The sequence below is a fragment of the Centruroides sculpturatus genome, unplaced genomic scaffold (genome assembly GCF_000671375.1).
Source record: "Centruroides sculpturatus isolate CEXI.00-Female unplaced genomic scaffold, Cexi_2.0 scaffold116, whole genome shotgun sequence".
Taxonomy (NCBI): Eukaryota; Metazoa; Arthropoda; class Arachnida; order Scorpiones; family Buthidae; genus Centruroides; species Centruroides sculpturatus.
In genome coordinates this window covers 759,427-775,743 of record NW_019384401.1, presented here as the reverse complement: position 1 = coordinate 775,743, position 16,317 = coordinate 759,427, and the positions used below count along the sequence as shown (strand labels likewise).

Sequence of the window (16,317 nt, the reverse complement as noted above, 5' to 3'; positions counted from 1 at the left end):
TATTAAATAATAAAATTTATTAATAATATATATAAATTTTAAAGATAGATAAAATATTATTATTTAAAATAAGTTTACTTTATTTTTTAATATTAATAAATGTAAAATTATAAAATTTTTAAATGTGTAAAAGTACATTTATATTTTTTTGCGTATTTTCATTGCCAGAAGGCGCTGTAGTAACACATGTTTTTTTTTTTATGGTGATAAGATTTTAAAATGCCTCTTGTCGTACTTTGTGGTTATCCTTGCAGTGGTAAAACTTTTAGAGCTAAACAATTAGAAAATTATTTAATAAAAGAACATAAATTGAAAGTGATATTAATTAGCGATGAAGAAGGACTTTGTGATAGGAATACTTTATACAATGGTAGATATTAAGTTAAAAATTATTCATAATACGAGTGTATCTAATCTGTTTTGGTTGGTTGATAAATAAGTTTATAAATTTAGAAAGAAAAAATTAAACTTTATTCTACGTAAAAGTTTTAATTTCATTAATGAACCTTATCAGAATACTGTAAAATGAAAGCTAATTCTAAAGATTGAGTGAATCGGAAATTCAAATCAGATTATGTATTGATATTTAAAAATCAATGCATAATTTACTTGGCTTATTTTATAAAATTTTAGGAAATTTATTACTATAGTTGAAAAATTGTGTGGCAAACAGATGACTTCTCAATCATTGGCTGCGTTCAGCAGACTTAACAGTTCCGGAGCTGTTGAGTATTTTTCTGCTGAACACACACTACAGTAGTGCTGTTTTGGAATATGTTTGGTATTTTGATGTCACATTTAGTAGTGTCTTTCATTTATGCTACCTATTGCTATCTGAAACTGACCAATGATGGCTGCTTTTTGTTCCAACAATACATGTTCGAGCATATGTCACTTGTCGTTTGGCAGATGTAACTATGTTACAGATCCCAATTGAAACATCTTTGCTCAGTTATAACTGTTGACTATACTGAATGCATCCATTGAAAAAGTTTTTCTTTCTAAAGTTTCCAATAATTGCCAAATTATGGATCGTTGCATGAAATGTGTTTTGACGTTGATAAACAACTTCAGCCATTTTGTAATTTGATGGGGGTTTTTTTTTTCCTGCTGATCATAAGAATAATTTTAATTCTAAAATGTTACTTCAAATTAACTGCTTCATTGAATTTAATTAAATGTCCAACAATTTGAAACTGAAAGGAACATTTAAAGAATGTTAGATCGAACTCGTTCTATAAAATAGAATATAGAATGAGTTCTGTCTCTTCATGAAGATAAATTTTTAGCTCTGAAAGTATGCAGATTGTTGGTTTCATTGTATTTTTGATTAAATTCTAATTTGTAAAGTTTGATTGGTGAAGTTCATATAAACTGAATAATTTTTTTTCTATTAGACAAAATCATTTGCACATTTTCATTTTCATTTTACACACTTGCTTACATTAAAACTTTCTGAAATTAAGAAAATTTTGGTTGAGTTTTTTTGAATTTTTTTTTATAGTTTAAATCTTTAAATGTTTTTAAATTATTTAAATTTAATAGAATTTTATTTAGAAATGAAAAATATACATTAAGTGTGCAATTCAAGATTTTGATTAAATATTTAAATTTTTTAAATATTTAAACCAGCTTTATTTCTAGCCTAGTTGTTTAAAAGTTTTATTTACAACAAAAATAATGTTTAAATTAATTAACTAAACATAAGTGTAAATTACTGGATTATATATATGTATATATTGTATTTATTTGACTGTGATATGCACTTTTTTTGGGTTTTATTATCTAAAAAAATGTATGTCTTATATTTGATGGCTCTTATGGGTTGTTAAACTAAGCGATGCTGTTGAGAGCATTGCTGAACTCATTTTCTTTGAAGTGCTGTGCACAGTGTTCTTCGCAGTGGTCTCACTGGTTCAAGGTTAAATCTGCAGCGCTTGTTTCAGTTGCTTTTTTTGCTGTAACAAGATGGCTGCCTCCGCCAGGGAAAATGTGCAAAGTTGATTTCTTATAAGATGTGATAATAAAAGTGTAACGTTTTGATCACCTTGATTCAATATTCTGTTTGTACTAATTTTCTTTTAAAATACTTATTAATAAAATAAAATATTTGATAAAACTTTTATATTTAAAATGTTTTACTATTTATTTTATGCTGCAGAAGCTGCTTGCATTAAATTTAAATCATTAATTTTACCTCTCAAACAGTCTTATATTGCAAAAATGAATTATTTTAAAAATGTTTTGAATTAAATAATTTGCAAAAAATTTAACAGCTGCATCGAGATCTGCCATTTTAAAATTGCAGCACTGCTATGTGTGCATTGTTAAAATACTTTCAGCAGTGATTAAAGCGAAAGCAGCAGTGTTAAACTTAACAACAAGCCATTAGATTCAATGTAATACATCATAATCAGTGACTTTTAGTGCCATGCATTTTACTTCTGTTACTAATTCTATTGGATAATTTTAATAATCTTATTAGACCAATATTCATTATAACAAATATTTAAAAGATCAACTTGCCTCATTCTCATTAATCTACAGTAGTACAGTAACATGTACTTGGATGAAAATCCCAAAAAAAGTTGTGCAGCATTCTCTCAAAAACTTTCTGCTACTTTAAATGACACAAGGATGATTGCATGGAAAGTGAAGAGATTTCTGATTTTGATACCATGAAAGATAGTGATTTTACTTGCAATAAATACTGAACAACTTTGTCAACAGAACATTCTGTTGACATAAATTTATCTTGAGTTGTTTTTTTCAAAAAAATCTATGAATGATGTGAAGAAATTAAAGTTTGTCTTCAATTTGATTGCATCTTACATTTTAGTAAATACAGACTAGGGTATACACACACACACACACACACACACATACACACACACAATCACAATCACAATGGAATAGTGTCAGCTAAAAAATATTGAGGGTACAGAGAAGAATAGCTATCCCTAGTTTATATGGTGATAATTAATCAGTATATCAGCACAAAACCTTTCTCACTAATTTCTAGCCTTATTAACTGGAGTACAAACGTTTTCGGCCTTCTTAATAGGCCTTCCTCGGGTACACTGATTGTACTCCAGTTAATAAGGCTAGAAATTAGTGAGAAAGGTTTTGTGCTGATAATCTTAGAAATAGTTCTAGCTACATATGCATAGTAGTGTAATCAGTATAATTATATATCTTAGTAAGTTCAAATTAATATATGTCTGGAAATGAAGATTGAATGGATAGAGGGAAGATTAGGATTATACTGAACACTTAAGCTGTAAACTTTGATAACACAGTTATTTTGAATGTTACAGCATAGATAATTTATTTGTTGAATTTACCATCTATGCTGTTTCAATTCCTCACTGTAAGAAATTTTATATTTGATAAAATAACACCAGTAATCCAGCAAAAAAGGAAGAAATTTAATAAATAAACAAATGTTTTAAGAAATTTTAAAAATTACTGTGTTAGCTGCAAGATTTATTTAGATACAAAGTATTATATCATTTGGTATGATGATCTGATTAAGCAAATATTTGTTACAATTAGTTTTAGATATAGAAGTCATATAGTAAGCTGTTGATTCTTTCTCCTATAAACTGCAATCTTTGAGTCCAGTTTCTCCATTAATGTTTATGCATTTGTGTTAAATTTCTGTCTCAACCAAATTTACCATAAATGTAACATATTTTTCTTGTTAATCTGCAATTCTCCATTCAGACCCAACTGATACCAGGATTAGTGCTTAAATATTCATGAATTATTCATATAGATAGTAGCTCTTGTTGAGTGCTTCCAATTATTACCATTTGTTTAGAAACTTGATGTTTGGTAATACTCTAGTGTTTGGTCTCTGCTGACTATTAATCTATATGTTATGTAGGCCTTGGAGTTGATCACTTTTCTGAAGTGTCCTCACTTTTCTCACTTTTCAGGTCATTTTCTCACTTTTCTCACTTTTTTGGTCATTTTCACGTGCTTAATGTGGGACAAATCAAAAATAACTTTAAAGCCAAACTATCTGCCGAATTATTGGACTATCGAATAGAATTTTCTGGAATAAAATATGCGGCCCTGAGCGGGACTCAAAATTGCAACTGCCACTCAGTGTTGTTAGGTTATAGGAAACAAAAATTTATTTCACGTACGTAAAAATATCCTTTATGCACTTAAAAAATCCCTCTCATTACAAATTCAGAAGCCAGTGTTGAGTAAAGTTATGTACTCATGCCATATTTTCATTATTCGCCAAAATCTACCTCTTCCGAATTACATTTCCTTGTACGGAGTTTAAAAATGAGTATTTCAAGCATCCCTGCGCTTTTGGCTGTTTTCTAAGAAAATCACTAAAATCCTTTTGCAGGGGAAAACACACTAGGCGAAGGGATTACTCTCTCAAGCTGACAACACTGCTGCTGCTTTTAAATTCAAAATATATAATAATTAAAATTAACACGAGATAATAGTGTAACATCCTAGCACTAGACAAATTATTTTGTTTCTGACTATTTAGTTATCCTTGTTATAGCCCAGTAATTTGGCAGATTGTTTGGTTTTAATTAACAATCGGGTTATGGAGTTGTCGTTTACAAAAATATTTTTTTACTTGATTTATCTTTAAATAATTTCATAAACTTGAGTTAAATAATGATTTCATAGCATATTGTTAATGTTAAATCACATCTATATCTTCCTAAATCTATGTTTAAATTGACTACAAATATAATTAAATTAGTCCATGTAGTAAGTATTATTTTCATAAAATGTGTAATTACTTGTAAAATATCCATTTTTTAATTTTTTCTCTTATGCTGATTATAATTGTGCATTAATTGAGAGACTAAAAAAGCAAACAAAAATGTAAATTCATATTTACATATAAAATTTACCAAATAAATTAAAATATTCGAAGTGTTGTAAAAAGTACAGCACATGATTGCTTGTGAGAAACATTTTCACAAGCTTACCAAAAGATTAACAACATTGTAATGATGTTTTTATTCATCTGCAGGAAAAAGTTCCTTGTTACTTATGAAATCATTAATAAAATATTATTTTACTTATACTGTATTATTTGAAATATATTTATTTCATATTTATTATTTTATTTTGAAATCAATATTTACACATCTCAAAGCATTAAAAAATAAACAGTTCTTGATGATGATAAATATCCCAGTATAGCCAAATTAGTGAAATCAGCATTCCCATGAGAGAGAGGGTCAACTTCATGCCAGGCACTTTCTCCATCAGTGTTGGAAAAAATGCTTAATTCACTTTTGATTGTTAAGGAGGGACTAAACATGTATGACCAAAGCCCTACCATGTACCCATTACAAAGGACTACTGAAATTAGCTCCCTCAGTGCATAGAAATTATCCAGAACAATTGGAAAATGAAAAGAAGTTAAAAGAATAAGAGAAACAGAAAAAAAAGAGCACAGAAACATTTTGAAGAACAACAAAAGAAAGTTGTTCATAACATCAAGATTATATAACTGCAGCTGAGTTTAAACCAGAAAAATGTAGAAGAAAAAGAAATACATGCGACAGGCCAAGTTTTGTTAGAAGCAGCAAACAAAAAAAGCTGGAGAAAGGCTATTAACAGCAAAAACATGAATGTAGTACGAGCAGCACGTGTGATGCTTATTAGTGTTAAGTCTTCAAAAGCAAGAGGAAGCGAAAAAGAAGGAATCTGAAAACATCTAGAATAATCTTAATAAAAGAACATCATCTTTCATGACTGATTATTTACAGAAGCCAAAGACTTTTTAAGTATTCACGGTTTACTGAAAATACAGTAGCCACTCGTTATCGGGAGACAGAAAAAAAAAAAAACGCGATCTAACTCAGTAATAAAAATTCTGGGCTTTTACTAGACAGATTATACATGTTATGGAATCTCTATTCTTTTATCATTAAGTGTTTCTGATATCAAATACGCTTAGTTTTTCAATCCTGAATTTTATTTGTGGTTATATCATATTAATTGACGTTTACGTAAACATTAATACCATGAACGCCCATTTAGCATTATTGTTTCTTTAACAATGACATTGAAAGACAAATACTGTCGATATAAAAACAAATCAATTGCGATTTTATTATACAGTACTATATAAATCGCTTATTAGAAATTCGTGTAGTTTATATTTTTCAATAAAAATTATAAATGCTGTAATTGAAAATTTAAAAAAAAANAAATGACTGATAAAAATGCAAGACTGTGTGTATGTGTTTGGTGTCTCCTGAACAAATTAATCAAGAACGTGTGAAAGATGATGTTTATAAATATGTCAAAAGTGCTTGCAAGATATTAAAACGTTTTTTTAAAAAAGTTCTTTAACACCTTTTTATGTGAATTTTTCTCTTAAATCAGTAAAACTGTTGGCATGACATCTACTCTACGTATTTAAGTTAATTAATCAAATTCTCATTAAAAATCTATTGTAAATCGATAATCAGTTAACAAACAATTTGGGTAGCAAACATGGTCTTGAAACGAATTATATTCGTTAACTGATCACCCACTGTATTACTAGATGCTCACTCCATAAGCATCTACAGGAACACAGATAAAACATTAAGAAAAAAAGCTAGCCACTGCCCTTGCATGTTTTTCTCTGAACAGAATGTGGAAGTAGACTTTGACAATGCATGTATTATCAAACAATGCCACAACATAGAACATATCCAAACCCTCATGGCACTGGAAATTCATGAATCAGTAATAAGAGAAAATAGCATCAACTTTAATTAATTAAAGAACAACAACCTCTATCTAAAACATGGCAATATTTATGTGAAAAACAATTACCTGCACAGATTAACAATAAACATAGATTATAAATACAGATTATAACCACATATTATATTTAATTTTAAATAATATTTTTATCATGAGACACTCATACACAGTGTAATGTTTACACCACTTGTTTTGACTGATTATCATAATTATAATTACAGTAGACTCCCCTATAACGCGGGTTCATATAATGCAGATTCGTATATCGTGGCAAAAAAATTGCGATCGTATTCATATAAAGACACTAAAAGAGACTTGTAAAATGCGGTAAAATGTCATCGCCGACTCATGTCGTGACAGGATTGGAAAAATAACTTATTAGAAAACATGTCCACCGTTTGGTGCACTGCTCCGCGACGAAAACAAGATTAAGCAATGGCGTCGTCGAATGATGCACACTCAGTAAGTAATCCTACAACTTTTTGTTTATAGCATAGTTTATACGGATTATTCCCAAAAAATTATACGTGTTTTGGAAATGTTGAGTCAAATTAGTCTAGAATTGATTAATTTTATGGAAGAAAATCTTTCAAACAGCTGTAGTCCGTAAACTGCACACGTGCCAGACTGTGATTGGCTCATTTATTTAAGGATTCCTACAACGCGAAATTCTTATAAAGTGGAACATATCTACTGTGTTATGGGGAGGGTCGACTGTATTTCATTAAAGTATTTAAAGAATAAAATATATATATATATTTTATTCTTTAAATACTTTTATGAAATAATTGTAATATCTGTAGTGGTGTATATATATATACCATTACAGATATTATAATTATTTCATAAAAGTATATATATATATACACAGTGGGTGATCGGTTAACGAACACTTTCGCCAAAGATTTTTATGTTCAGACAACGAACACCCCACAGAACAAACACAAGAAGAAGTGACGTAAAATAATGAATACCAATTGATCTTCCCTTGTCTTTGGGCAACAATTCGAAACTTTTCAAAGTGCGGGAGACATCGACATCGACGCTCAAGCCGGTATATACCGATCGAAAAGTATTCCTCCGAACTTTAAAACTCTCCCTTGTAATTCCAGTCTTTTATTTTTCTGACAAAACAATTCTTTTATGTATTCACGAGACTGTTGGGTACGCACTTGTTAAGTTTTGCATCTGTTTTTATTTTCGAAAGGTGAGAGTATAATAGCAAAGGTAGAGAGTGGGCAGAAGATGCCTAATATTGCTGCACAGTATAACGTGAACAGGTCTACAGTAGGCCGCAATTTAATCTTATTTAAGAAAAATACTGTATAATTAAGAAGACTCAAGTAGCTAAAGGAGTAACAAAAATCACATCTGAGAAATAAAGAACATTGAAGAGCTCATAATGGAACCTGAAACTGATCTGACGACAGAAGAACGCCAAGAACTTTTCAATGAATAACACCAAGAAACTCGGCGAGATACGTTTTTTTCTGAAAAAGAGGATTAATGCCAACATCTGCTATTAAAGATGTTTTGAAGGAGTGGAAGGATGTCAGAACAACAGTCTTAGAATGGCATCCAAACCAAGTTGAGGCTTGGGGATTTTTACAATTGCAATGCCATTAGTTACTTACGAAAAATCCTTAAAAAGAGAGAAAAGCAATCGACATTAGACAGATTCTTTAACCCTTTCAAACGGAAAAATCATGACTATTAAAAATGCAAGACTATGTATGTATGTATTTTTATTATTACATATAAATAAACGTAGTAAGAAAGTATATATTTTTCATTTTGGGAGGTCTCCAGAACGAATTAATTAAATTTCCATTAAAACCTATGGTAAATTGATAATCGGTTAACGAACAATTCGGATAGCAAACAAAGCCTGGGAACGGATTATGTTCGTTAACCGATCACCCACTGTATTTTCTAAAAGTTTTGCTTCTCATCTTCAAAACATTATTCAAAATCAAGTGTTTTTACAAGTCTTCTCGTCTGTTATCTCAAGAATTTAAAGAAATTTTGTCTTATTTATCCTTGAATTTCTAAATTGTTTACAGTATTTAAAATTTATGAAACAAATTCATAAAATAAATAAACAAATTTACAAGTTTTTTTTATTTCATTTTTTTCTTAATTTGAATACCTACTTTATCAGTTTACTTAGAATGGACTTAATAAATACCTACTTACTTATATATATGAAATTCTATTATTTTTTCTTTTTCAAGGTGATAATTAGCAATAAAGAAAGTAATATTGTCACTTGATTATGTATTTTTATTCAGAATCTGAATAAAAATACATAAATGAAGAGAGAAAAGTTATGTTTTATTTTTCTGTTTTTGTCATGATAATCATTTTAGAATAATTTCTTTATATTATTAGGAAAAATAATAATCTTTTTATTTATTTAGATTAATATAAAAGTAGATATTATTTTCTTTACTTGATGTAAAACATTATATATATAAAATATATATTTTAATCTCAAGGAAAAGCCATTTTATATGGATTAAAAAGTTTATTTTCAAAATCCAAAATATTATGTTTAATATTTTTGAAAAAATAAACTACAGATGTAAAAAACTACAGAACTTGAAAAGTAATGAATGATTTTATGAAGATTAATTTGTATACATCTACTCCAATATACTTTTCAGTTATTTGATAAGTTTTTAAAAGCTATGAAAAAAATGTAAATTAAATTTTTAGCTTTTTACTTTTGAAAAAAATTTTTTAAAAGCATTTAGGAAATTTAAAATATGAAGTGAAATCTTCCATATTTCTGTCTGTGTTTTTAATATGTTAATGCTTATTGAGCTAATAACAATAATAATCATTTATAGAGTTTTAGACTTTTATCTATTTCAGTATTTTCTTTGTATTTATCGAAGTATTTGTATTTATTAACAAAATCTTTGTATTTATTAACAAAAATTTACATAAATCTGGAGAATCTCTGAAAATAGCCACGTCTTAGAACTTTTAGAATTATTTAATTTAAATATTCTTATTATTTAAATATAGAAAGCAGAATATCAAAACAATTTATATTCTTACTTTTCTATTTTCAATAAGAGAAATATAGAAATAAGATAAAATCTAAAATTTTAATTTAACCTTTATTTATAAAATATTGTATTTATTTACCTAAAATAATAATAAAATGACATGTGCAATACGAATTTATAATTCTTTACTTCTGTTAAAACTCAAATCTCTATTTCTTTCATATTATTTATTAATTTATTTTTTTTGTTGTCATCTTTTTAGTAGAATTATTAATGTATATTATTATTTAGTTTTTGAAAAACTTTAATGTATTTTTACCAGAATGTGAAACTAAAGTGTGTATTTTGTTTCTAATTTTTATATTAAATAAGTCAAGAAGAATTAATGTTATCAAATAACAATAAAATCTCCAACTTACTTACTTATTTTTTTTTTTAATTAATGAAAAGTAAAATATTTGTTTCTTTTTCCAGATACTTCAAAAGAAAAAGAATTACGTAGTTCTTTAAAATCTAATGTTCAAAAGTAAGTAGAACTTACCATAACAATTTAACATAGCTATTAAAATTGAAAATTCTATATTATATAAATCATATAAACCTTTATACAATTTTTAAAATTTCATACATCTAATTCTGCTTTAATAGATTTCTTTACATAATTTTGATTTAACACAATCTGCAGAAAAAATGTAATTCTTTTTTTACATGATTTGTTTTGATTCAACATGTTTCAATAAATTTGCCTTTTTAATAATAACCATTTGATTTTAATTTTAAGAAAAAATATTAATATATCCCTTTTTAGAAAATTGTGCTTCTTGTTTTAAAAAAAGGACAATTTTCTAGAAAAGGAATTTTTCTAGAATTTGCACTTAAGGCTGCTACATACACATACAAATTTTAAGATTTGGCTGTTTTTTTATGATTTGAATGTGTGTAGCCAATAGTCAGGCTTTCATTCTGACTTTATCCTGCATTGAAACATTTCAGAAAATATTTAACTTGAAGTTCAATGATTTGTTTGTATTGCTGCATTTGTTACTTTCTTTCCATACAGAATAGTTTTTGTATTCTATTTTGTGTTAGAAGTTAGAGGTACTTTGGTGTTTGTTTAATTGGACAAATCAAATAAAAAATAAAATTAAAATGAAATTTATGAAAATGATTTAAATTCACTAAAGTTGAAATATTTTTTTAAACACATCTTATTATATTAATTCCTTGATTGCATTATTTTTACTGGTTTTTAAGATCTGGAACTGATCTTCCGATGTGATAATAAAAGTGTAACGTTTTGATCACCTTGATTCAATATTCTGTTTGTACTAATTTTTCTTTAAAAAATACTCATGAGTAAAATAAAATATTTGATAAAACTTTTATATTTATAATGTTTTACTATCTACTTTATGCTGCAAAAAAAAAGCTACTTGCATTAAATTTAAATCATTAATTTTACCTCTCAAACAAAGTCTTGCATCACAAAAATGAATTACTTTTAAAATGTTTTAAATTAAATAATTCACAAAACATTTTAACAGCTGCACCGAGATCCACCATTTTAAAACCGCAGTGCTGCTCTGCATGCACTTTCAGCAGTGATTGCAGCAGTGCCAAATTTAACAATAAGCCATGTGTGAGACTGAAGTTTTTATTCGTGATTTTTTTCAAAGTAAATTATAGATATGTATATCTGCTGGCATATTTGCACAATTGTAAACCTTGTTATGCTATTGCATGGTGAATAAAAAGAATTAGGCTTAGATGAAAGGATTTCTTTGGATGTAAAATTTGGTCTTTTGCCTTCTGGTAGTATTTGTGAAAAGTTTAATAGGAAGCAGTCCTTGAAGCCACAAGTGAATCTGAAACATCTTGTTTTTATTTTTTACTTATTCGTAGTTTAGGCTTAGCCCACACAACTATGCCGGATTTGAATAACCCACTCGACTATTCGTGAAATATTTGATGTTATATAGTTTTAGGTAGTCTGAGGCTTAACTCCGATATACTGGCCTCATACCGACCTTTCTCCTCGCCAACATATTGAAATCTTGGAGCGTTTCGTTCACCGCACCAACCGCTTTACCTAATTCCAAGTGGAGTAATTCGGAGAAAAAGCCAATAGGCTAGAGTCTCCATATTAATAAGATAGAAAGAAAAAAAAAAGAAAAAGAGGCTCGCCTCCACCTGGATGCCGAGGTGCACGTGATAGCAGGCACCGAAGAGTACAACTACATGCAGAGCATTGATCAAGGCAAGCAATAGCGAGCCTCAATGACACAGGAACATGGAGACTAGGCAGTATACCGGTACACAGGAAAAACTGATCTTTGGAAGCAAATATCTTGTGAAGGGGTGCATATACAGATATGCTTCCTTTTGACTTTNCTATTAACAGCAAGAACGTGAATGAAGTACGAGCAGCAGCACGTGTGATGCTTATTAGTGTTAAATGTTCAAAAGCAAGAGGAAGCGAAAAAGAAGGAATCTGAAAACATCCAGAATAATCTTAATAAAATAACATCATCTTTCATGACTGATTATTTACAGAAGCCAAAGAGTTTTTAAGTATTCACGGTTTACTGGAAATACAGTAGCCACTTGTTATCAGGAGACAGAAAAAAAACGCGATATAACCGAGTAATAAAAATTCTGGGCTTTTACTAGACAGATTATACATGTTATGGAATCTCTATTCTTTCATCATTAAGTGTTTCTGATATAAAATAAGCTTAGTTTTTCAATCCTGAATTTTATTCGTGGTTATATCGTATTAATTGACGTTTACGTAAACATCGATACCATGAACGCCCATTTAGCATTATTGTTTCTTTAACAATGACATTGAAAGACAAATACTGTCGATATAAAAACAAATCAATTGCGATTTTATTATACAGTACTATATAAATCGCTTATTAGAAATTCGTGTAGTTTATATTTTTCAATAAAAATTATAAATGCTGTAATTGAAAATTTTAAAAAATAAATATTGAATATATAATAGAACATCAAAACTTATAAAATTAGAGTAAAAATTCTTTAAAAAGCAAAATAAAGTTACTACTGTATAAAAAATTTTAGAACTTTCTGTTCAGAATTAATAAATCTTTTCCTTACACTCGATAATTTTCTAAATTATTATCTTGTATGAAGATTAATTATTAATAATTCATTTTGCATTTTAATTAAATTATTTATTAAAATTCAAAATGAATTTCTAGATATCAGTTCTACTTTTAGGCCAAATTTCAAAAATTTAATTAAACTCAATATATTTGAAAACTAAAGTTTCCCTTTTTTATCAAAATGTTTGAGAAAATAAAATAAACAAATTAAATATGTTTAAACTTGAGAGGGGAACTCTCCATAAATACTCTAATGCTGGAAAGTAATTGAGATTTGAGATCTTGAATATAATGTCAATAAAGAAATTTGAATATTACAAATACTACTAATATTGCACTCTGCATACATACAGTGTCTCTTCAGTACCTCTGGTTTAATTTATAATGACAAAAAAAGTAGACTAGATCTTGACCAAGTTTGAATATTTGTTTTCTTAAATCAAATTCTGCAGTGTGTAAGAATGAGAACAACTATTGATTAATCTATTAGAAGAATCTTTTGTAGAAGAATCTACAAAAAAAAACTCAAAATACATCTAACAGTAAAATAAATAAATAACTCAAAANAACCATTTGATTTTAATTTTAAGAAAAAATATTAATATATCCCTTTTTAGAAAATTGTGCTTCTTGTTTTAAAAAAAGGACAATTTTCTAGAAAAGGAATTTTTCTAGAATTTGCACTTAAGGCTGCTACATACACATACAAATTTTAAGATTTGGCTGTTTTTTTATGATTTGAATGTGTGTAGCCAATAGTCAGGCTTTCATTCTGACTTTATCCTGCATTGAAACATTTCAGAAAATATTTAACTTGAAGTTCAATGATTTGTTTGTATTGCTGCATTAGTTACTTTCTTTCCATACAGAATAGTTTTTGTATTCTATTTTGTGTTAGAAGTTAGAGGTACTTTGGTGTTTGTTTAATTGGACAAATCAAATAAAAAATAAAATTAAAATGAAATTTATGAAAATGATTTAAATTCACTAAAGTTGAAATATTTTTTTAAACACGTCTTATTATATTAATTCCTTGATTGCATTATTTTTACTGGTTTTTAAGATCTGGAACTGATCTTCTAGTTTTCTATTTCATGAACAGGTTTTTTTTTTCTTTTTTAAATGTAGATTTTTCAGACATGTATCTCTTGTCTAAGAACAGAATTGGGTGTATTAATAATTGGGCTGCAATTTGAAAAAATTGTAGACCTATAAATGCCCATTGTTGTCCTTCTGTCTTTCCTTAATCTTAAGAATGGTGTTAGATAAATGAAATTCAAGAACAGATATGGAAAGCTTAGGTGCAGGAGGCTCTGATTGACTATATATCAACTTCTGATGCAAATCGGAAAGCACATTATTTCAATTAAAAAATTTCCCTTGAATAGAGGTATATACTGTAGATCATCAGTCTGCAACCTTTCTGAAACTAACTCACAATTTTGAATTCTGCAGACCACTATCATGAATTTTTTTAAACAATATAAAATATGTAGAATAATGATCATAAAAGTTCAATTTTACTACATTAATATGAAATTCACTTGTTTAATTATAATAAATTAATGCAAGCCTAAAGTTTGTTGCTGGTTGTTTGAAATATGTTTATGGATTCTTAGTGCTTTTCCACGAAGGATGACAATCACACTCACAATATTGTTTATTGTTCATTTTTTATTGATAACAGTCACTTTGTATTTGGTTTTAGATTGAAATAAAAAAACCCCAATGAGTGAAAAAAAGCAACTAAGCATTTTGCATTTCTTTCCTAATACTTCATGTATTCTTCAGTTGATCAATGTCCAAATTTCTCCATGGACCACCCAAATTTTCTCACAGACTACTGCTGTAGATGACTGGCACAACTACATTGCTAACGGAAAAGTATAATGTACAGGGACAAGACACTACAGTACTAATTTCAGGTAGAGAGCATATATTTTAAAATTAAATAAATTAAAAATATGATAAAATATTGCAGCCTGGCATTGTGACAATGTCACAATAAATAATTGCTCATTGTAATATAGATTTGGACTAAAAATTGAATTCATTTTAAGAAGTTACTCAATTACTCAAATTTCAATTTAACTTGTTTTATATTCAATAAATTAATGATGGAAAGCAGGATTGGCTCTAGATTTTTTGTTGCTCATAGCAAACAAGGTTATTTGCTGTTTCATGTTTTTTAGAATTGTCTCAGAAAAGTACAATTTATTTATTTAAATGTAAAATATAATTTTTTAAAAGTTAGATATGTAAAATTTTAATTATAATTTCTTTAGTTTTTATAGAATTGTTTTATGCAAAGTGCTGCCTTTAAAAATGTTCTATCTAAATATTTGCTTTTCTGGTGACTAAAGCATGCTCTTATGTAAAATCAATTGATAATGATTAGTTGCCTGTTGGTTGATTATCAAATACTTTTATCATACATAAATCATATTTTATTAGTTATTTGTCACTAGGTAGAAGAATAGCAAACTTTTTACATCTGCCTTTGTTACAAATATAAAGAACTTTACATTTTGCAAAATATTATTTTATGGCTATCAGTTATAAATTCATAGTTATTTGTGAACTGTAATGATCATTTCCAGCTAATAAACTCTGTATACATACTAATATATAAATTGTAAAACTGAAAAAAATAAATTACTATCCAGATGTACAAATACACATTACTTATGAATTGCTAAGAATGCATTATTCATTATTAAACCAAATTTTAATAATTAGTATTGTATACATTTTTAAATGTGGTAGTGAAATGTATTATTTAAAGTTAGGAATAACAATTAATATATTTTCATACATATAATAATAAATATCCCACAGAAAATTTGCTAGTTTTATAAGGTTTTTACAAAGATTTTGCCTATCCCAGCCTTTCATATATCCTATGTTTCTGGAGCAACAGCATAAGTTTATTAAGCAATTTAAAATTGGTATATAACTTGCTCCATTACATAACCTACACATTTTTTTAGGTTGTCTTTAAAACATAAATATTCTACAGATTGTACACATGAAAATGCAGTATTTAAGATTTATAATTTACATAATGTTAATTAAAATTATATATCATGACATTAGTTATCTACATCATATACATTTTGACCTGTTTTTAAATTTAAATAAATTTTCCTCCATACAATATTTTATGTCCAAGTGATTCCACATATTAATAAATCTATAAATTATATATTCTTTAAATCAATAAATAATTTATATTTTAGTAATAATTTGATTTTGTTTCAACCTTCAGAACTGAAATGTTTCCAGATGTATGTACTGATCAATAGCAATTCTTTTAGCATTAGAAATACAGATTATAAATAGATAATATAATAGATATAATAAATATGGATAGATAAAAAAAATTTAGAAATATATATACAGAATATTTTTATTAT

At 27.4% G+C, this 16,317-nt stretch overlaps 1 protein-coding gene across 1 annotated transcript in view; it reads left to right on the top strand.

Annotated features, from left to right (window-relative positions):
• The first annotated feature begins 200 nt into the window (after positions 1-200).
• LOC111618669 (protein KTI12 homolog) overlaps positions 201-16,317 on the top strand; it is a 42,540-nt gene continuing 26,423 nt past the window's right edge. Inside the window, exons 1-2 of the mRNA XM_023360227.1 lie at positions 201-370; positions 10,245-10,296. Of these exons, the coding sequence (XP_023215995.1) occupies positions 220-370; positions 10,245-10,296 (203 nt within the window). The 5' untranslated portion in view covers positions 201-219. The remainder of the gene's footprint in view (positions 371-10,244; positions 10,297-16,317) is intronic.